This window comes from Pyrenophora tritici-repentis, chromosome 7, assembly GCF_003171515.1.
Source record: "Pyrenophora tritici-repentis strain M4 chromosome 7, whole genome shotgun sequence".
In the NCBI taxonomy this organism is placed as follows: domain Eukaryota; kingdom Fungi; phylum Ascomycota; class Dothideomycetes; order Pleosporales; family Pleosporaceae; genus Pyrenophora; species Pyrenophora tritici-repentis.
Window position 1 is genome coordinate 1,830,865 of NC_089396.1, and position 19,633 is coordinate 1,850,497.

The window sequence follows — 19,633 nt, forward strand, 5'->3', positions numbered from 1 at the left end:
AACAATGGCACCATCCAGGGCCCTTCTGCTTCGCCGTCTAACTTCCGTAGCCGGAACTCCGTTCTCACGAGCAGGCTCGCGCCTTGTCACAATATCCGCATCCAGACTGCATAGTACACAGCAAGTCTCAGCCCTACGACCCAGCCTATCGCAACAGACACGGTTCGCCATACCTTGCATCCGGGCGTATTCGCAATCAGCAAACACAACCCCGCAGGCGCCGGATTACCTGAACGAGGCCGAGCTGCACGTCTTCAATAAAATACAAGCCGAGCTGGAACCCGTGAAGCTAGAGGTATGCACCGCTTCCCCGCGTTGTCGTCTCCGGAGATTGCGCATATGCGAACATAGGAGCGTGTTACTTTTGTAATACCGGTATCTTTTACCGATGACTGCACTGCGAGCATGCACGTCATATGAGAAGCATAGCGCCGAGTATCGTGAGACGCAACGCACAACATATCTGCCGAGACACGGAGGCCAATATGAGCAAACACCATCGGCATGCCGAACCAATCAGTGATGCCCCGAACCGGGACTTTAGCTAACAATATATGCATGTAGGTCCAAGATATCAGCGGCGGATGCGGGTCAATGTATGCGATTGAGGTTGAGTCACCAAAGTTCAAGGGCTTGACTGTGATCAAGCAGCACAAAATGGTCAATGAGGTGTTGAAGGACGAGATTAAGAGCTGGCATGGTGTGCAATTGCGGACAAAGGCTGCTTGAAGCGCATTGCGGGGAATCAATGTGTAACCATTGTATTATTACACCACAATGTATAGTGTTATTCCATATCGAGTAAAACAAAAGCGGTCAGCTAAAGAGTGCTACAATGATAGTCGACAGGAATGACGGCCCCGCCAATCTCAGAACTTAGATCAGATACAAGAAAAGCCAGTATACTGGCATGCAATTGAGGCTGGACTAGCCCGACTCTGTCTTATCCAACTTGCTTAGCTTGTGGATAAGCTTCACGAGTGCCAACCCTTCTAGTTCAAACTTCGTTTGATCGATGGACGATAGGATGTTTGTGCTCACGCCTATGAATTGTCAGAGCTCTTCTTAGATGACACGTTAAGAATGAGCTCATCTTAGTACTAGGAGAAAATGTGTTGTAGTGAATGCGATCTGCCCGATATTGGAAGGCGACCTGTTTCGTTGCTCCGATCTACAAGTCTGTCAGTTGCTATGCTCGACATGTAGGACAGCGGATCTTACAAATCCAGGTTTGCTTCGTGTATACGACAGAGTTGCTATCAGTCAGTTCAGTCAGTCCGGAGCTCTCTGGACTGACTGAACTGACGTCCTGAGGTCACTGAACTGGACTGGACTGACTGCCAAGACTTTTCAATTAAACTAAAACTGACTGACTGAACTGACGTCGCCGCGGCCTGCGGACTGACTGGACTGACTGAACTGAGTTACCTGACGTCGAACTGAGATAAATGCTCCTGTACTTTTGAGATTTCTTCCTCTGATAGTGTGCGCGCTAGCCCAGAAGCTGAGGTAGTTGTTGGCTGTATACCAAGCCTCTTCCAGCTCTTCAAGCTCTGCAAAGCTGAAATAAGCTCTGGCTTCATATGGAGTCTCCGGGTGCCTAACATGTCGCCAAGCTCGCTGAAAGTCCGCTCACAGTCTGCCGCTGCTGCTGGTATTGTTAGGACGTCAATAGCGAACTTTGAGAGTATAGGGAACTGCCCAGCAACTGACTCCCAGTATAGAAGCGGATTAAGAGACAGCCAATCCTCCTCAGCTAACGCTGGTTGCCGCTTCCATATCTCATACTCATCCTCAGCAAGGCTTGCCTCTAACTGCCGTGTGCTTTGCTCAATTGACGACTGTAGAAAAGCTGATCGCGACGTTGAAATCCCTAGCCGGGGCTTCTTACGCGGCGGCGTTACAGTGTGAGCTGAAGTGGCTGCAGAGTCCTTCCGCCCCTGCCACATGCGCAGGAATGCCCGGTGGTTATTGTCAAGCCAGCCGTCGCGATAGTGGACACCGTCACGGGCAGTGACATGGGTGTCAGGCACCTTCCAGAGCGCTGAGAGGTGGTGTTTGTAGTGCGGGTGTAGTATTGTAGCAGTGTAGTAGACAGGCGCGTTATCGAATTTTGCGTAGTACTCAGCAAGCTTACAATGCGCAAGGTTAACGTTTGTAATAAGATGATCTTCAGGCGCATCTAGATCTTCGTAATTTACATCCTTAAGGCGGTCTTTGAGAGCCTCAAGCTGGTCAAGAAGCCACTCAAACGTTACTAGAACTTCCCATATAGCGCCGTGTCGGCCGTGTCGGCCGCGACCTTCAAGTAGCCGTGTAGCTTCGGCAAATGGCTCAAGGAGTCGAATGTATTCTGTTATTGTCGCCCAGTCCTTGCCGTTTAGACCCCCTTCGCGTATATATAACCGTGGCTGGGCAGCAGGGAGCTGCTCACGATTCTTCCGGCGTCGTGAGGTTGCTGTTGCAGCACTATGCTCCTCAAGTTTACACTCAATATAGCCATCGATAGGGCCGTGTAGCTCAGCTGCACGGACAAACGTGTTGAAATAGCTATTCCAGCGTGTCTTAACAGGCTTCACAAGCTGCCGGATGTGGGGTGTAACACCTAGAGACTCTGCCTCCTCGCACTGTAGGCGCTCTAGTAGTTGTCGAGTTTGAGGCGTACAGATAGACGCAATCACGTCAAAGAGGACGCCAACAGGACCGTATTTGCGCCACTCATCCATGTACTTCTCCTCTTCCTCAAGGTGTGCGGCTTCATTCTCGTACGCGCTACGGTCTTTGCCCCAAATTACTAATTGTGCGCTTAGGTTGAGTATATGGCAGCAGCACCGCAGCCGCCGCTCGCTTGCGATAAAGCCAAACTCCTCTGCTAAGGACTCAACTGCAGTATCATTGTTACTTGCGTTGTCAAGCACAAAGTACCCAACCCTCGCGTTGTCAACGCCAAATAGCCGAAGTATTGTTGTTGCTGCAGCGGCAATATTATTGCCAGTGTGCGCCCCGTGTAGCTCAGGCAACCCAAGCAGGTGGTCAACTAGCTTGCCCTCGCTGTTAAGGTAATGTACGCAGAGGCCAGTAAAAGCATACTGCCCACCAGTTGAAGTCCAGTTGTCGAATGACACGTGTATAAGCGACCGGGCTTCGCGAAGGTAGTTGGCAACAGCTGGTATGTATGTATTGTACTCAGTAATAATATGATCGTGGAGCGTTTGGTGGCTACGCCAAAGGAGAGCTTCGGCTAGCGGGCTCACGGCCGCAATCATGGCTCGAAACTGCGGCGTTTCTATTACGCGAAGGCTCTGGTTGTCCGCGACTACCCAGTCCTTCAGCGCGTCCTGAAATCGAGAGGTTGAAAAGCTTGCTGCCATCTCGTTTGCTACCTCTTGCGATACTTCTATCCCTTTAGACCTCATAATATGTACTTGGGACTTTGCGAGCGCGCCCATAATATTGCCCTCCCGGCTAGCAATTGGTACAGGTCCGTTAGGTCCGTGTGAGTGTCCAGGCTTGTTGCTTGAGAGGTGTCGGCCGGCGTTTGTAGTGCTGTCAGCCTCGTAGCAAGCCTCCTGCTTCCGTCGTTGATGGCAGTACCGGCAAAGCCAGTAGTTTTTCTTGTACTTGCGGTGCCAGACGGCCCAGCCGTGGCGGTAGATCCAGCTTTTTGGCCCACCGCGACTATTACGCTCAACCTGGCGCCGCTCAAGATACGGCACACGCTTAAAATCAAGCCCGTCGTAATTGTCGTCGTCGTCGTCGTCGTCGCCGTCGTTGGGGAAGTCCGCCTGTACTGCCAAGGGCTCATCAGCCTGGGCCTCGCTCGCAGTATCGCCAACAGTAGGCGCGTTTGATAGCGATGGTAGAGGAGAATTGCGCTTGTCGCATTCTACAAGGCGGCGAAGGCCTGAATTAGAGGGAGTAGACATGAAGTACACCAAGAAGTATTATGGCAACAGTAGTCTAGCGTCGTGTGTATAGCAGACGCGACGCGACGCGACGCGAAAGGCTTACTAGGTGCGCACCGGGTAGCGCATTTCCGCAAACTCTAATTAGCTTAAAGCTAGATGCTTTAACTTATATAGGATTAGTGTCTTTATATCTAGGACTAGCGCGGCTTCGAAGCCGCACTAAATGTGGCTTTCACAACTCTAAAATACTGCTTTAAAAACAGCTAACGTCAGTCTAACGTCAGTCAGTTCAGTCAGTCTGGAGGCTTCTGAACTGACTGGACTGACGTCCAGCTGCCTCAAGAACTGACTGACTGAACTGAGTCTTGGCAGTCAGTTCAGTCAGTTCGAACTGAGTTACCTGACTGATAGCAAGTCTGGTATACGAAACCACACTCGCCTGCTTTGCTGGAGATACTTACTAAGCTCCTGCCGCCGGCTTTGATCATATAGGTACAGCCATTTCGCATCAGACTTACAGGCGCGGTCAGGTTTGTGGCGAATACATGGTCCCAATGCTCATCTGGAAGTATATCGACATCGTTTACAGTGTCCATGACTCCTACAATATTGAGTAGGCCATTTATCCTTCCCAGTGCTGCAACTGTCCTCCTCGATGATCTTTCTTGGGGCCCATAGATGGGTAACGTCCAGACTTGCTATCAGTCAGTCTACTCAGTTCAGTCAGTCTTCGTTCCGTCCGGATATCAGTTCAGTCAGTCCGGAGGCCTCTAGATAATAGTTCAGTCAGTCCAGAGACCTCTGGACTGACTGAACTGACTGAATAGGACTGAATAGGACTGAATCTAGCTCTTTGAAGCCGTGTTTTGCAGTCACGATAGCAACTTCTAGTATTGCTTAGAACACGGCTTGTCGCTGCAACTAAGACAGACGCTAGTCTTAAATAGGAAAACGCTTGTCTCGTTTAGGTTAGAAATAATACCCGAGCCAATTACACTCTGCTAATTGCGCTAGGGCCACATAGCAGCCTTAACGCGTCGCGCCTACTCTAGCAAACTAATGCTACAACACTCTAGCCACAAATAATTTAGTGTACTTCATGTCTACTCCTTCGAGCTCAAGCCTCCGCCGCCTTGTCGAACGCGATAAGTGCAGTTCTCCTCTACCGTCGCTATCGAACGCGCCCACTGTTAGGGATACTGCGAGCGAGGCTCAGCCCAACAAGCCCGTAGCCATACATGCAGACTTAGCTGACGACGATAACTATTACGTTGGGCTTGATTTTAAGCGCGTACCGTACCTCGAGCGACGCCAAGCAGAGCGTAGTCGCGGCGCAGTAAGGAGCTGGATCTACCGCCACGGCTGGGGCGTATGGCACCGCAAGCACAAGAAGAATTACTGGCTTTGCTAGATCTGCCACAAGCAACGGCGGCAACAGGAGGCCTACTACGAGGCTGATAGCACTACAAATGCCGGTCGACACCTCTCAAGCAACAGGCCTGGGCACTCACTTGGACCTAACGGACCTATACCAATTGCTAGCCGGGAGGGCAACATTATAGGCGCGCTCGCAAAATCACAAGTCCACATAATGAGGTCTAGAGGTGTAGAGGTCTCCCAGGAGGTTGCTAATGAGATAGCGGCAAGCTTTTCATCCTCTCGGTTTCAAGACGCGCTAAAGGACTGGGTAATTGCTGACAACCAGAGCCTACGCGTAATAGAGACGCCGCAGTTTCGAAATATGATCGCGGCCGCAAGTCCCCTAGCGGAAGCTCTCCTTTGGCGTAGCCACCAGACGCTCCGCGATCATATTATTGCTGAGTACAACGCGTACGTACCAGCCGTTGCCGCCTACCTTCGCGAAGCCCGGTCGCTCATACACGTTTCCTTTGACAACTGGACCTCAACTGGCGGACGGTACGCTTTCACCGGCCTCTGCGTACACTACCTTAACGGCGAGGGTAAGCTAGTTGACCACTTGCTCGGGTTACCTGAGCTCCACGGGGCGCACACTGGCAATAATATTGCCTCAGTAGCGGCGACAATACTGCGGCTATTTGGTGTTAACGACACAAGCGTCGGATACTTTGTGCTTGACAACGCAAGCAACAACGATACTGCGGTTGAGTCTTTAGCAGAGGAGTTCAACTTTACTGCAAGCGAGCGGCGGCTGCGCTGCTGCTGCCACATCCTCAACCTAGGCGCGCAGTTAGTAATTTGGGGTAAAGATCGTAGCGCGTACGAGAACGACGCCGCTCACCTTGACGACGAGGAAAAGTACATGGATGAGTGGCGCAAGTACGGCCCTATTGGGGTCCTTTTTGACGTAATCGCGTCTATCTGCACGCCGCAAACTCGACAGCTATTAGAGCGCCTACAGCGTGACGAGGCAGAGGCGATAGGCGTTACAGCTAATATCCGGCAACTTGTTAAGCCTGTTAAGACGCGCTGGAATAGCTATTTCGACACTTTTGTGCGCGCAGCCGAGCTACATGGTCCTATCGACAGCTATATTGAGTTCAAACTCAAGGAGCACAGTGCCGCAACAGCACCATCACGACGCCGGAAGAACCGCGAGCTGCTGCCTGCTGCGCAGCCGCGACTATATGTAAGCGAGGGTGGCCTAAGCGGCAAGGACTGGGCGACGATTACGGAGTATATCCAACTCCTCGAGCCATTTGCGGAAGCTACACGGCTGCTTGAAGGCCGCGGCCGACACGGCCGGCACGGCGCTATATGGGAGGTTTTAGTAACGTTTGAATGGCTTCTTGACCAGCTTGAGGCTCTCAAAGACCGCCTTAAGGACATTAATTACGAAGATCCTGACGCGCCCGAAGACTATCTTGTTACGCACGTTAACCTTGCGCATAGTAAGCTTGCCGAGTACTACGAAAAATTCGATAACGCGCCTGTTTACTATGCCGCTACGATCCTCTACCCGCACTACAAAAACCACCTTGCGGCGCTCTGGAAGGTGCCTAACACCCATATCACCGCCCGCGACGGCGTCCACTATCGCGATGGCTGGCTTGATAATAACCATCGGGCGTTCTTGCGAATGTGGCAGGAGTGGAACAACGCTGCGGTCGACGTAGCCGACGCAGTAACGCCGCCGCAAAAGAAGCCCCGGCTAGGGTTGTCATCGTCGCGATCAGCCTTTCTGCAGTCGTCGATTGAGACCAATCTGCGGCAGGTAGAGGCAGGTCTGAGGGAGGATGAATATGAGATCTGGAGGCGGCAACCGGCGTTAGCTGAAGAGGATCGGCTATCGCTTAACCCGCTGCTCTACTGGGAGTCAGTTGCTGGACAATTTCCATTACTCTCTATGTTTGCTATTAACATACTCACAATACCGGCGGCAGCAGCAGACTGCGAGCGGACATTCAGCGAGCTTGGCGACATGTTAGGCACGCGGAGACTCCATATGAAGCCAGAGCTTGTCGCAGCTTTACAGAGTTTAAAGAGCTGGAAGAGGCTTGGTATACAGCCAGCAACCATGTCTACTTATGGGCCAGCAGGTGTACTATCAGAGGAAGAAATTTCAAAAATACAAGAGCAGCTATCCCAGTTTGATATTAGTTAATTTAGCTTAGATCAGTCCAGGTCAGTTTAGATCAGTCCAGGTCAGTTCAGTCAGTCCACAGCAGCAGCAACTTCAGTTCAGTTCAGTCAGTCCACAGCAGCGGCAACGTCAGTTCAGTCCAGTCCAGTTCAGTGACCTTCAAACATCAGTTCAGTCAGTCCGGAGGTCTCCGGACTGACTGAACTGACTGATAGCAAGTCTGGTAACGTCATAAAAGGAGGAACTTCCAGTCTTAGAAACTCAGGATTGAATCTAGTGCTGCCGCTTTACCAACGGCGATAATCTTGGCACCATGTCGAGTCAATGTCAGCGCGGTGGCAAGCCCAATGTCAGATGAGGCTCACGTCACGGTTACCACCTTTCAGATGTACGCCTGGCACAAGTACCACTAGGGGTATTCCCGTAGTAGCTTTTTTTCAGCATATATACTTTTCTGAAGTCCTTCTATGAATACACCGTCAACTAACGAATGTGCTACTTGTAAGTAACAACGTAGAATGTGAATCCAGTTATAGAGCTTGAGTGGATAGACTTCTTTTCACCATGTAATTGTGGCTGCTATGCTACTCCATTCGATGGGGTTCCTCCACTTCTCAATGTTAGCGTATGTACATGATGTGCTGTAGTATTGTACTTCTTATAGTACGCACGAAGAGAAGAAGAGGCGATCTGTTGTGTTACTGGATATTAGTGGAAAGGCATATGGAAGACTGATGGAGAAGAGGAGGTGGAGTGTACCAGTGTAAATTTAACCCTGGAGCGAGCATTGTAGAACCGATTTGTCTGAACTAGATTGGTTCGGTCATGACTCAAGAGGGACATGGTTGACGAGCACACGACCTACTTTGGCTAAGCATCACGTCATGTTGACCATATGAGTTCTGGATCTGAACTTGGCTTATCCTTCAAGGTCGACTAATGACTTCGCTTATGAAGATTGGATATATGTAACGCAAGGGATGGAATCTACCGAGGTTGCATCCAGACGCGTATACCTATCTCGGGGCCGCTTACGTCCATAGGGGAAGGACATACCGCAATTATGAAACCTAGGAATATAACAATCGCATCCGCACAAGAGCAGAGATGTGCAATCAGTGATGATGGGAATTTCAGATCCGGTACCACATCACCCGGAAAATGCAAACTTCAAGACTGCATTGTGGATATCCAGTTCCGCCAGCGCACTTTCTTCCCGCTTTTTAGGCTGGTATTCTGACCGAATACTACCAACAATTGGCTATTGGCGATTAAATGTCGTTGGCACCTTGCTGCTACGTAGGTAAGTTAGTAAGTGCGCAACACCTTATTTTCATGGGTAAAATTGAACGACCTATAATGGTTCCAATTGCGCAAGGAACTTAAGAACGAACTAGTGGCAAAGCGTTTAGCGCTCCTATTGTACTGCTACTTCCCAACTCCCAATATTCTAAAAGTTGAAACTCTAACTGGCTCCTCTCGTGATCGTGGTAATGTTGGCGGTCTGGGTTTCGTGAATTCCACATTTCAACTTTTCCTTGACTTCTTCCTTGACACCTGGACAACGCACAGATCTGGGATATTTTACAATATAGCGAAGACTCTGCTAACTAGCTAAGAATGGTTTCCAAGCCCTGCCTGTACACTGTTACTACTCGTAAATCTTCGTCCGTTGTTTACTTGTTACAATTTTGACCATACAGTAGATCTATAAATTGTGACAAGATCGGGTGTATGTAGGTCTAATTAGTTGTAGTATTAGGACCATATATCACTGTGTGCCAGAGGAAATATTGTGACTCGTCTCCAAGATGCATGTTCGGTTTGTCAGTATGTGTTCTACCTACGTCTTTACCGCATGATTATAGAGATTCGACAGTGATCACAGCGTTAGTGATTTGAATTCGAGCCTTGGTCGGTCTGACGTACTTGGCTATCCATCAGTGGCTCCAGGATTTCTTACCTTTGACCGAAAGGCCGCAGCTATGCCTCATTGACAGGCTTACAACTAACGTGAGCTGAGGTAGGTCGTTTTTATCACCAAATTTTGGCAAAAGATTTCTACCCAAAGCCAACACCGGAGGCTTATACCGACAAATGATGCTGACGTTAATTCGCTCACCCACCCTAGTCCCTGAAGAGTCATACGGATCATTCTGGCATAAAAGACGGGACATGCCGTAGCGCGATCATCCCCATCTAAGCGAGGAAAGGTGGCGCTGATGATGTCGTTGTCTACACTGGGACTCCGCAATCTTGACGACGAAGTCTAAAGCCTCGCTGGTTCAAGATACACCTCCTCAGCATGGACCCAGACCTCACCCCTGCCCTACACGCCCGTTCCAGCTGGTCGTTTAGGTCGCTTTTGCGAATCGAACTAGTATAGGAAAACACTGTGTTTGGATATGCACCTTGGGGACATGCACCTTGGTGACATACCTAGGTAATATCAGACAATCGGCGAGCTGCTAGACCTGCCGTTCCCAAAACGACAGACCTCATATTCAGGGCTTATCGTGACATTCTGGGTGGATCCTGGTCTAGTAACTGAAAGTTTTGTAACAATAGTGGTGAAGAATACATCGCACTACATTTTCCTAGGGTTTCGTAAGCAGAGCTCTAAGAAGCCATAGCTGCGATACTAACTAGGAATAGACACCGTTACAGCCCTTCGAATTGTTAACATACTGTGAGCCAACTTTACCCTCCGCATCATCTTGGCGGATATTTTCAACACCGAAAAGATCGGCAAAATATTTTGGAAGGTTTCCCGATACGTCCTCTACTTAAAAGTTGGCAGCCCCAAGTTGCAACGATCTTCTTCAACGTTCTGCTTATCATCAGGTAAGCTTGAGACAGTTATGAATAGTCTGAACAATACCCAGGTAGTCGTTAATACAGCCCCGCAAACGGTAGTATGATGTGTGGACGTTTTCCGCTGTATTCCAATGGGATCATCTTATTTTGGTTAGATCAGGACAAGCAATTCCCGCAGGCTGTAGCATGCTCCTTCGTATTCATTCGTACCTAGGTAAGCAGCTTTCACGACGATCTAACCCACCTTGGCCAACGAAACGCTGCACTTTCCATATTCCTATGCATTGCATTAATAACTCTATTCGCCCCGGGGCTCTACTTCATAATTTTCAGTGGAAATGTCACTGATTGTAACTATAAGGTAACTCGTCCCCTTCGCACTGCAACGGATACAGAAACATTCACAACAATCAAAAAAACACCTACAACAACTGGAACTGTTCATATAGCCAACTCTATAAGATGAGGGCTACTATCGCTTCTACTGCATTCCTTACGCTGCTTGGTATCGACCAAGTGTTCGCCCAATGGGAAGGTACGCTTTCACTAGATCAGCACCTCCTTAATACTTTTAGCAACAGCTAACGTGATGTAGGGTATGGTTGCTGTGGAGTCCCTACTCCTGGACCAAAGGGAGCGCCAGCAGAATGGTGTGAAAATCAGCCCCTACGGGAAAACGGGCATCGTGGCTATATGCTCTGTGTAAGTGTTGATAAACTATATCATGCCAACTCTATCTGATCGCAAGTAGTGTATAGAAGCAGAGAAATCGTTTCCGGGAGGCAACGGCCCCGGAATTCCGATGACCTGCCAATCTCCAGGGTTTATGAATCCGCAGTATATCAGGACATACCCCGTGTCTGGCGATACCTGCATGAGCGGGGACTATGAAGGCTTCAAAGCTTGCGCTCTATCATATGAGGAATATTCAAAATAAATTTATTAGTAGTGTTGATACGGCTAAGGTATCGGAATCACCTTCGTTGCAACGAGTTGAAATGATTGTGATTGTTCTTGTTCTTAGTAGTGAGCAAGAGCTGGGTGGAGAGATCTCCATATGTACAGGTGCGAGCTGAGCGGGAAGCTTGGTCTATGGGTGTTTCTCGAAATACCTTGAGCCACCTGGATCTGGTTGGCTTGGTGGCCAAGAACATCAACTCCTATAGTAATTTGTTAGTAAATCGATGCAGCCACGCTTTCTAACACCCACAACGTATTTGAAGTTCATTGTTTGCTGCGATCGCCTCTACTGACTCGCGTTTTTGGTGTTGCAATTTTCTCGAGCCCATCTCATCGCGATGCCAGGCACCGGCCACCGCTTGCAGCCCGCTGTTCTCCAGGCTATCCTCGACCGAATTGCTGCCTGCGAAAGTGATCGAGCCATCTCTAGAGCTACAGGTGCGAGCCGTAACACAGTAGCAAAGCTGAGGTTGAGCTTAGAGTTTTGGGGCGTGCCTTATCCGCCGCGCTGCGTTCGACTTGGGCGGCCATCTATACTCCGGCAAGCTCAGCGCGAAGGCCTTCAGGCATACCTCAATGGCTCACCGGGCGCATACATGGATGAGATGAGGGACTTCTTGTACGACGAGTACGACGTTAGGATAAGCCTTGCGAGCGTTTACCGAGAGCTAGAGAAGATGAGATGGTCTCGCAAGCTTGCAACAAAGCGGGCAAAGGAGCAGAGTGAGCCACTCCGCCGCCTCTATCTTGCCAGGATGGCGCAACACTATAAGGCGGAGCAGATCGTTGCGTTGGACGAGAGCGCCTGCAATGAGCGTACGGGCGACCGCAAGTATGGCTGGTCTCCAATCGGGGAGCCGGTGGAGCTATCACACAGCTTCAGGCGATCAGAACGGTGGTCGCTGCTGCCAGCCATGACGATAGATGGCTACATAAGCTATAAGATCTTTCAAGGCGCGATTACATCTGAGATCCTAGAAGACTTCTTAGAGTTTCAAGTGCTGCCGTTCTGCAATCCTCACCCAGGGCCAGCCTCAGTAATCGTGCTTGATAACGCCTCCATCCATCGATCAGAGCGTGTACGGGTGCTTTGCCAAAGTGCTGGAGTACTCCTTGAGTATCTGCCGCCATACTCACCAGATTTCAACCCCATCGAGAAGAGCTTTAAGCAGCTCAAGGGGTGGATGAAAAGGAATTCAGCGCAAGCGGAGAACTTCATTGACTTTGGGGTCTTTCTTGAGTATGCAGCGCAGCTGGTGTGCTGTAATATTAACTGCAGAAGCTGGTTCCATAGGTGTGGCTATCCCTATTAATTGTGCTTTTAAATGGATGCCACAGTACGTTTCTATAGGTAGATGATACCATACAAATGCGAACGATTACACCTTAATGCGCAACCCACAAAAGCGATTTAATAATTCTAAAAAAATAAGAGCTATTTCTATACATATAGAACTATCTTAGGAAGTTAACCTGTTATAATCGCATAACGTTGTAGTGTTGTACATAGGGCTATCCAAATAGACTATTGTTGCAGCGCATTTGAAACGCCTGAAAAACCTCAACACTAACTTATAGCGGGCACGGGCCGCTGTCACCAAAAACGCTCAGGCCACTAAGCTTCAAGCATTCTCGCCATCATCCTACACAACACTGCTAGACGGTTCAACCACCAATTTCTTGCGCGCAATCTCTTCTCTTTTCTTACAACGTTCGACTCGTCTCCAGTTACGATCTGTGAGACCCTGGTACCCAGCTTGCCATTCTTTTGCAGTGTTTTGTAGCGTGAAAAACCAGCCAGGAGGCTGCTTGAAATGCTGCGTCCACAACTTCAAGATATCACCAGATGGCTGCATCAAGAGGTTGATATCCATAGCTCCGTCAATAACAAGAGTCTTATAAAGCTCGTTAATGTCCTCTCCAACTGTAGGAAATTTTAACTTAAGGTAGTTAAAGAAATTACTAGTATGCTCGTTAATCTCCTGCTCATGATCATATCGGATAGGCGCCCACTGAGATGCACTAGATACCTCAGCTCTTGTTATCGTTGGTGCAGCTGCCTGCAAGTTAGACTCCTGTTGAGGTTGCCTGTTCATCCGCTCAAGCTGTCCAACGATGAGCAGTTTTGTTAAGCTTTTGATATCATCGTCGCCATCTCCAGCCGCCCGCAACTTGCGCGTTTTCTCATGCACCCGCAGGTCCTTTGCTCTCAAAATTGCAAGCCGTACATCATCAGATGGCTCATCGTACGTTGCCCTTCTCGCTGTAATTGCTCTTGCCCACATGGAGATAATGTTGCCGTTGACAAAGAGGTGATCTTCGAAGCGCGCTGGCTGCCTCGCTGTTGGCGCCATCCAGCAGCAATAAGGATAGTTCTCGCAATGGGTATCTGTACAGCGCCATCTATCCCGGATAGCAATAGCATGCCCGCTACCTGCTTGTTCAGCTGCTATTACACCAGCAAGCCCCTCCTCTTGAATCACCGTTGCGGTGCGTCGACGAGGACCGTCGACAACCGTTGGCAACGGCTGCTGCTCCCTGGAATTTCAGCCAAGATGAGCTCGAAATCGACGTTTACTGGCTCGCTGACATAGTTATCAACCTCTACAACAAGGCGCTGAAAGCTATTCCACGTTGCATCAACACCTCGCCGCAATCGCTTTATCGCGCGCTCGCGTTTGGCCTGCTTAGCTGGGTAAACAACAGTGCAAACAGATGAGATCTTCGCTCTTTTTGGCCGTAATTCTGCAACAACGTCATCTACCCACTGCCATAGGTCGTCGAAATGCAGCGAGTACAGCCGTACGCCGTGCTCGCTATCGGCAGCTTCAGGAATAAAGTGTTTCTCCATATCACCACCAAGGCAAGCCCTCCACCTAACGCGCAGTACAGGATTAACCTCATCCTCTAGCGCTTGCGATGAGCGAGGCAGCCATGGAGTGCCTTCTTGACGTCGGTACGCTGGCTCTCCCTCATCCTCAACACTACCGGCAGCGCCCTTAGCAGCGATCTCATCCTCATCCTCAGGCAGCGGATCGCCATCTCCATCCTCGAAAGTATCCTCATCCTCGCCAACGATATCTTCAGCTTGCGCGGAGGCAGCTGTTTGGGTGGCTTGCAGCTCAGGCTCGGACAACGGGCTTTGACGGCGCGGCGGGGCAGTCGCTGGAGGCGACGGCAGCGCCTCACGGCGGACACGTTTAGGCGTTAAATGGGTAGGATTTTGTCTAGTTGCTGGCGCTCTACGCTTCTGGGAGGACGGGTTAACGCCTTGATCGAATGGCTGCTTCGGCTTACGCTGGCGCTTGGGCGGCATCCCAACAGCAGCTAGATTGAGCTCGCAACAAGCTCCACACAAACAAAACGCTATACACGAACGATTTAGAGTACAGGACTAGCTTCATGGGCTTCTGGAGGTGGGAAACGGCTGCTGCATTAATTTACTAACAAATTACTATGGGAGTTGATGTTCTTGGGCACCAAGCTAACCAGATCCAGGCGGCTCAAGGTATTTCGAAAACCACAATACCTACAGTCCGTGCGCACCCAACGAGCCAGTTCAGCCAACGAGCCACCCCAACCCCCGCTGCCTCATGAACCCACCCAACTGCGACGCGTCATAACTCTACAACCATGGACCCGATTCAAGAAGCGATTGAATATATCGAATCGCGTAGGGCTGGAGATAAATTCTCGTACCGCCAAGTTGCAAAAATATTTGGAGTTGATCGAACGACGCTGTCGCGAAGGCACCGGGGCGCACAGCAACCCCAGGGCACAGAGGCGGCCGAACATCGACGAAACCTCAACCCACAACAAGAGGATGAGCTTATCGGATACATAGAAGGGACTACAAGAGACGGCGTACCACCTACAAGGAGTGTTTTGAGAAATTTCGGCAGCGCGGTTGCGCAGTATGAGGTTTCGGATAGCTGGGTTACCCGGTTTCAACACCGTCATCCCGACGAGCTCATCACCAAATGGGACACCAGTATGGATCGTGAGCGTCACTTAGCTGACAACAAGCGTAAATACGAGTTGTACTTCAACTTGCTGCACTCCAAGATGCGAGAACATAGGATTGAAGAGCGCAACACGTACAATATAGATAAGAAGGGCTTCTTTGTCGGTATCGCCCACCGCAGGAAGAGGATCTTCTCTAAGGCAGTTTATGAGTCAAAGGAGCGTACCGCGGCGATGAGAGATAGCAACAGAGAATAGGTAACGCTGCTGGCTTGCGTATGCGCTTCTGGAGAGGCATTGCCGCCCACTCTTATCTACCAGGGCATCTCTAGGGTTTAATTAAGCTAGGTTAACGACCTGTTGGCCGAAAAACACTAGGTTTCGTATCCCACTCAGCTTCGGGATAGTTAAATAATAATTTAGGACTTGCCTAGCTTTAACAGGTCTTCGAACGCTATACAGTAGCTAAAGCTCGCCGGCAATAGCGCCTTCTAATCCTTGACGGCCACGCCAGCTACCTCACGCCTGATTTTTTGGAGTATTGTGAAGCTAAACGCATTATAGTTATAGTGTATCCACTATATTCTACACACAGTTTGCAGCCGTTAGATGTCGTGCTCTTTTCGCCGCTTTCGAAGCACTACACCAAGGAGCTTACCCAACGCCTCCAGCGAACCTAAGGCCTCTTAAGGATCACTAAACGCGACTTCTACAGCAACTTTTGGCTAGCTTAGAGCTCTACAATAACTCACGATCTTATATTAAAGAGTTTTTAAGCTACAGGCGTATGGCCGATGGACGTAGACCCGGTACTTCAACGCTTCAACAACTAACCACAATAACAAGATAACGAGCTAGGAATTAGAGAGCAAGGCGACGGCGATACCTAGCCTTAACTGCGCAAAAATTTTGACGCTGCGGTGGCTGACAAGGCTAAATTTGAAGCTAAACGGCTGTCCTAAGGCCTACACTCGCTGCAGGTTAACAACGAGCTTTTCCGCCTCTAAAACGCGGAGCTACGCGCTGAACTTAACCTCATGAGATCCCGCCCGTCTAAATCAACAACACTGACTACTCAAGAGGGCGACGATTGGCACGGCGGAGCTGTATTCTACAGTCCCAGGAAGCTTGCCAGCGTCCGCGCGCGCAAGGCCGCAGAACTGGACGAAGCCCCGGAGCTACAACTCCAAAAAGCTCGCGATAAAGAGAGAAAAGCAGCAGAAGCTGCTGAGAAAAAGCGCTCTTAAGAAGCTGCAAAGGTGGCTCGACAACAAGCCAAAATTGAGAGGGATGCCGAGCAGTTACGGCAGCGTGAGGAGAAAGCTGCCGAACGGGCACTTAAAAAGCGACAACAACAAGCTGCAACCGCTCAAAAAAGTCGCGATACAGCAAATAAGCGTAAGCGAGAAGCCTCACATAAACTAGCAAAAAAACCGACAAAGCGTCGTCATGTTGTTGCTCTATTAAGTCGGGTTGACGCTGGTTGGCCTGAGGCGCCCTCCCCACCTAGATTTGGCCTGCGCGAGCGCCAACTTAAGACACCAGCGAGATACAAGTAGTGCAAACGCTTTAGTAGCGTCAATATATCAATACACCCAAAAATCTCACGATAATAGCTTTTGTGGGTGGCTCAATAACCTTATCTTTTTTGTCGTCTGATCTTGTTGGGGTGGCTCGTTGGGTGCGCACGGACTGTAGTGGTCCAAGCTTCCGGCCCGGAAAAACTCGCCGGGCTGGCTGTACGCGCATGTCCCGACAAGTAGTTAGTAGTAGTAAAGAATGTGGTATAAGGAAAGAGGTCACTAAGAATCTTTACAGCTTCTAAAGACTTGCTAGCGTGTGCCACCTCTAATAAATTGTTCATCTCTACTTGAAACTTAGCAATCTCCATAAGTAGTCCTGCGGCAACTGTCTGTATAGTTATATTAGATCCATTCCGATCCAATCCCCATCTGAACCGTACCAATAATCAGCGCCTCTAGTGCAAGGATATACGTAGCAACAGCGAACTCATCCTGGATGCTCTTCTTGTTCGCCGCCCAAGCGACACCAATACTAGATTGATCAGGAATGCGAAAAGCCCACAAAGACATAGTCTACCCAAATCAAAAGTCTCGTGACAGTAAAGTCCCCACGCATTAGAATGGTCAGGCGCGGAGCCATAATGTGGCCGCCCATGTAAGCGCTTTGGAATCTGATCCAAGCATTATGTGCTGTCTCCGCAGTGAGAACTGTTGGAAAATCGATGCATGAAATATCTGTTGCCGATAGATAGGATGTAGCCTGAGACGCGCTCGTGAAAATCATAGTGAGTTTCTTTAGGAGGTGGTATTTGATCGGTCTGGAGTTGGTCGACCTCTTGATTTTGACGCATGGCAAACTGATCCTCGATTAGTCCAAGCCTCGTTTGTTTCAAACATCATAATGGAGATACGAAGGGTTGGTTACCTTGACAAAGGAGATACGTTGGATGGCTTTCAAGCTGATGAACCGACGAATCCAGTGTTTTCTACTTTCAAGTCGGCTTCGAAAAGAGTCAAAGAGCTCTCTGTCAGAATTTATCTGATACACATTCAGATCATCCCGAGTGGTTAACCAGCTTTGTTCATCGGAGCAAAACATTACGTAGTCTTCTTGAGAGCCTGTCGATGTTTGCTGGTGCTGCATAGCCATACTTTGAGTGGATCCCGAAGTCTTGCTTGGCTGATGTCCCATATTCGACACTGTATTGACCGATTGTGTGTGTTGTTGTCCACTCAGAGCTGTAACAGATGAGCCGATTTGATTAGGAATACTTGTAGGCGTTAAAGTGAATAAATAAGATGTGTTTTGTTTCCACACATAGTGTAGAACGCTCATCTCTGTTTTGGTGGAATAGACACCCGAATTACGGAGCAGGAGGTACATATTGTAGAGTTCCAAGAACGCAGAGTTTGTTGGGCATATCTCAAGCTGAGATTGGATTCCGTTGGCTTGTAAAAGATCAGCGAGTCTGGTCATAGAGCCAGGAATTGTTTCGATGAAGTCGTAATTTTCGTGACCATAACTAGACTCCGCAACAATCAATTCAATCCGGTCACTCTCCTAGACCCACTTACCTATCTAGGTAGGGCTTAAACTCCTATAGGTAACTACTAGGCTTAAAGCGGTAATCAATCAATCCAATCTGAACCTTCTAGGACCCACTTAATTGATTGTTGCGGACTGTGCTTCCGTAGCTTCCTGTTTCCCCCGCAAGAGGTTGTGGATGTCGAATCTCGGCGGACTGATCTGATCAAGAGCGCGACTCCAATACCCTATCGGCTTCTTTGGATCTGTGTAGGTCTTCCTATCTATTGTAAGCTGCATTTGATTGCTGATCTACTTGAAGAGTTATGGTCACAGTCCGCAACAATCAATTAAGTGGGTCCTAGAAGGTTCAGATTGGATTGATTGATTACCGCTTTAAGCCTAGTAGTTACCTATAGGAGTTTAAGCCCTACCTAGATAGGTAAGTGGGTCTAGGAGAGTGACCGGATTGAATTGATTGTTGCGGAGTCTATACGGAAGCTTGTTCTAAACTGGGAATATGCTCCTGATTCGACAATGAACTTCTTGACCTCGTCTAGGTTGATGAGATTTAGTCTTTCGGGCTCACAAGGCCCATCATCTTCATCCGAATACCAGACTCCGCAACAATCAATCGATTGACATGATTGATTCCTATATAGGTTAAAGAATTACTTCATTAGGCAGCCTTTAACCTAGATAGGAATCAATCATGCCGATCCGATTGATTGTTGCGGAGTCTGCCGAATACCCTTCGGGATCTAGGGTAGATGGTTCACCATCGATACTGGAGATGGTTGACTCACAGTAGTGTTGGGTTTGCTCTACTTCTTGCAAGTACCGTTCCAGGTCTATTTCCCTTTCAGACTCAGGTACTGCGATTTGCACAGTCCGCAACAATCAATTAAGTGGGTCCTAGAAGGTTCAGATTGGATTGATTGATTACCGCTTTAAGCCTAGTAGTTACCTATAGGAGTTTAAGCCCTACCTAGATAGGTAAGTGGGTCTAGGAGAGTGACCGGATTGAATTGATTGTTGCGGAGTCTAGCGATTTGTGTTGCAGTTAACGTTTCTTCAAGTTGTTCACTCTTTGCAATGAGATACACGAGATGGGAGTCATTCTGTTGACGCTTATTGGTCGCTACGTAATCTTTCTGCATACAGTAGCCATAGCTGAGTCTTTTGGGCTGGAGGTGTTAGTCGTACATTCCGCATCGCCGCAGCGGAAGGGGACAAGTGACCGAGCATGGAAGGTACCAATCAACCTTGCGTCGGGCGATCTTACAATGCAAACAGCAGCCATCATCGGCTTTCCAGCTATTTAGAATGCCTTGATATACATTACATGTAAACATGGGTCCTGCCGGTCATAAGG

At 49.2% G+C, this 19,633-nt stretch overlaps 8 protein-coding genes across 8 annotated transcripts; 5 read left to right on the forward strand and 3 right to left on the reverse strand.

Annotated features, from left to right (window-relative positions):
• Positions 1-4: 4 nt before the first annotated feature.
• PtrM4_130990 (BolA, Stress-induced morphogen) lies at positions 5-729 on the forward strand (the record flags this gene model as incomplete). Its single annotated transcript, XM_001941130.2, has 2 exons — positions 5-295; positions 565-729. The coding sequence occupies 2 exons, from the start codon at positions 5-7 to the stop codon at positions 727-729; spliced, it is 456 nt and encodes a 151-aa protein (XP_001941165.1).
• Positions 730-1,424: 695 nt separating this feature from the next.
• On the reverse strand, positions 1,425-4,504 carry PtrM4_131000 (Dimer-Tnp-hAT domain containing protein; the record flags this gene model as incomplete). The annotated part of the gene is made up of 2 exons (XM_066109010.1): positions 1,425-3,692; positions 4,427-4,504. 2 exons carry the CDS (start codon positions 4,502-4,504, stop codon positions 1,425-1,427), a joined length of 2,346 nt encoding a protein of 781 aa, XP_065961002.1.
• A 1,145-nt stretch (positions 4,505-5,649) lies between these two features.
• PtrM4_131010 (uncharacterized protein) lies at positions 5,650-7,491 on the forward strand (the record flags this gene model as incomplete). The annotated part of the gene is made up of 1 exon (XM_066109011.1): positions 5,650-7,491. One exon carries the CDS (start codon positions 5,650-5,652, stop codon positions 7,489-7,491), a length of 1,842 nt encoding a protein of 613 aa, XP_065961003.1.
• A 3,258-nt stretch (positions 7,492-10,749) lies between these two features.
• PtrM4_131020 (uncharacterized protein) lies at positions 10,750-11,224 on the forward strand (the record flags this gene model as incomplete). Its single annotated transcript, XM_001941131.1, has 3 exons — positions 10,750-10,822; positions 10,883-10,989; positions 11,039-11,224. 3 exons carry the CDS (start codon positions 10,750-10,752, stop codon positions 11,222-11,224), a joined length of 366 nt encoding a protein of 121 aa, XP_001941166.1.
• Positions 11,225-11,585: 361 nt separating this feature from the next.
• Positions 11,586-12,560, forward strand: PtrM4_131030 (DDE-3 multi-domain protein; the record flags this gene model as incomplete). Its single annotated transcript, XM_066109012.1, has 1 exon — positions 11,586-12,560. One exon carries the CDS (start codon positions 11,586-11,588, stop codon positions 12,558-12,560), a length of 975 nt encoding a protein of 324 aa, XP_065961004.1.
• A 330-nt stretch (positions 12,561-12,890) lies between these two features.
• On the reverse strand, positions 12,891-14,563 carry PtrM4_131040 (uncharacterized protein; the record flags this gene model as incomplete). The annotated part of the gene is made up of 3 exons (XM_066109013.1): positions 12,891-13,677; positions 13,731-14,245; positions 14,324-14,563. The coding sequence occupies 3 exons, from the start codon at positions 14,561-14,563 to the stop codon at positions 12,891-12,893; spliced, it is 1,542 nt and encodes a 513-aa protein (XP_065961005.1).
• A 317-nt stretch (positions 14,564-14,880) lies between these two features.
• On the forward strand, positions 14,881-16,457 carry PtrM4_131050 (uncharacterized protein; the record flags this gene model as incomplete). Its single annotated transcript, XM_066109014.1, has 2 exons — positions 14,881-15,433; positions 16,291-16,457. 2 exons carry the CDS (start codon positions 14,881-14,883, stop codon positions 16,455-16,457), a joined length of 720 nt encoding a protein of 239 aa, XP_065961006.1.
• An 817-nt stretch (positions 16,458-17,274) lies between these two features.
• Positions 17,275-17,517, reverse strand: PtrM4_131060 (uncharacterized protein; the record flags this gene model as incomplete). Its single annotated transcript, XM_066109015.1, has 1 exon — positions 17,275-17,517. One exon carries the CDS (start codon positions 17,515-17,517, stop codon positions 17,275-17,277), a length of 243 nt encoding a protein of 80 aa, XP_065961007.1.
• Between the last annotated feature and the right edge of the window lie 2,116 nt (positions 17,518-19,633).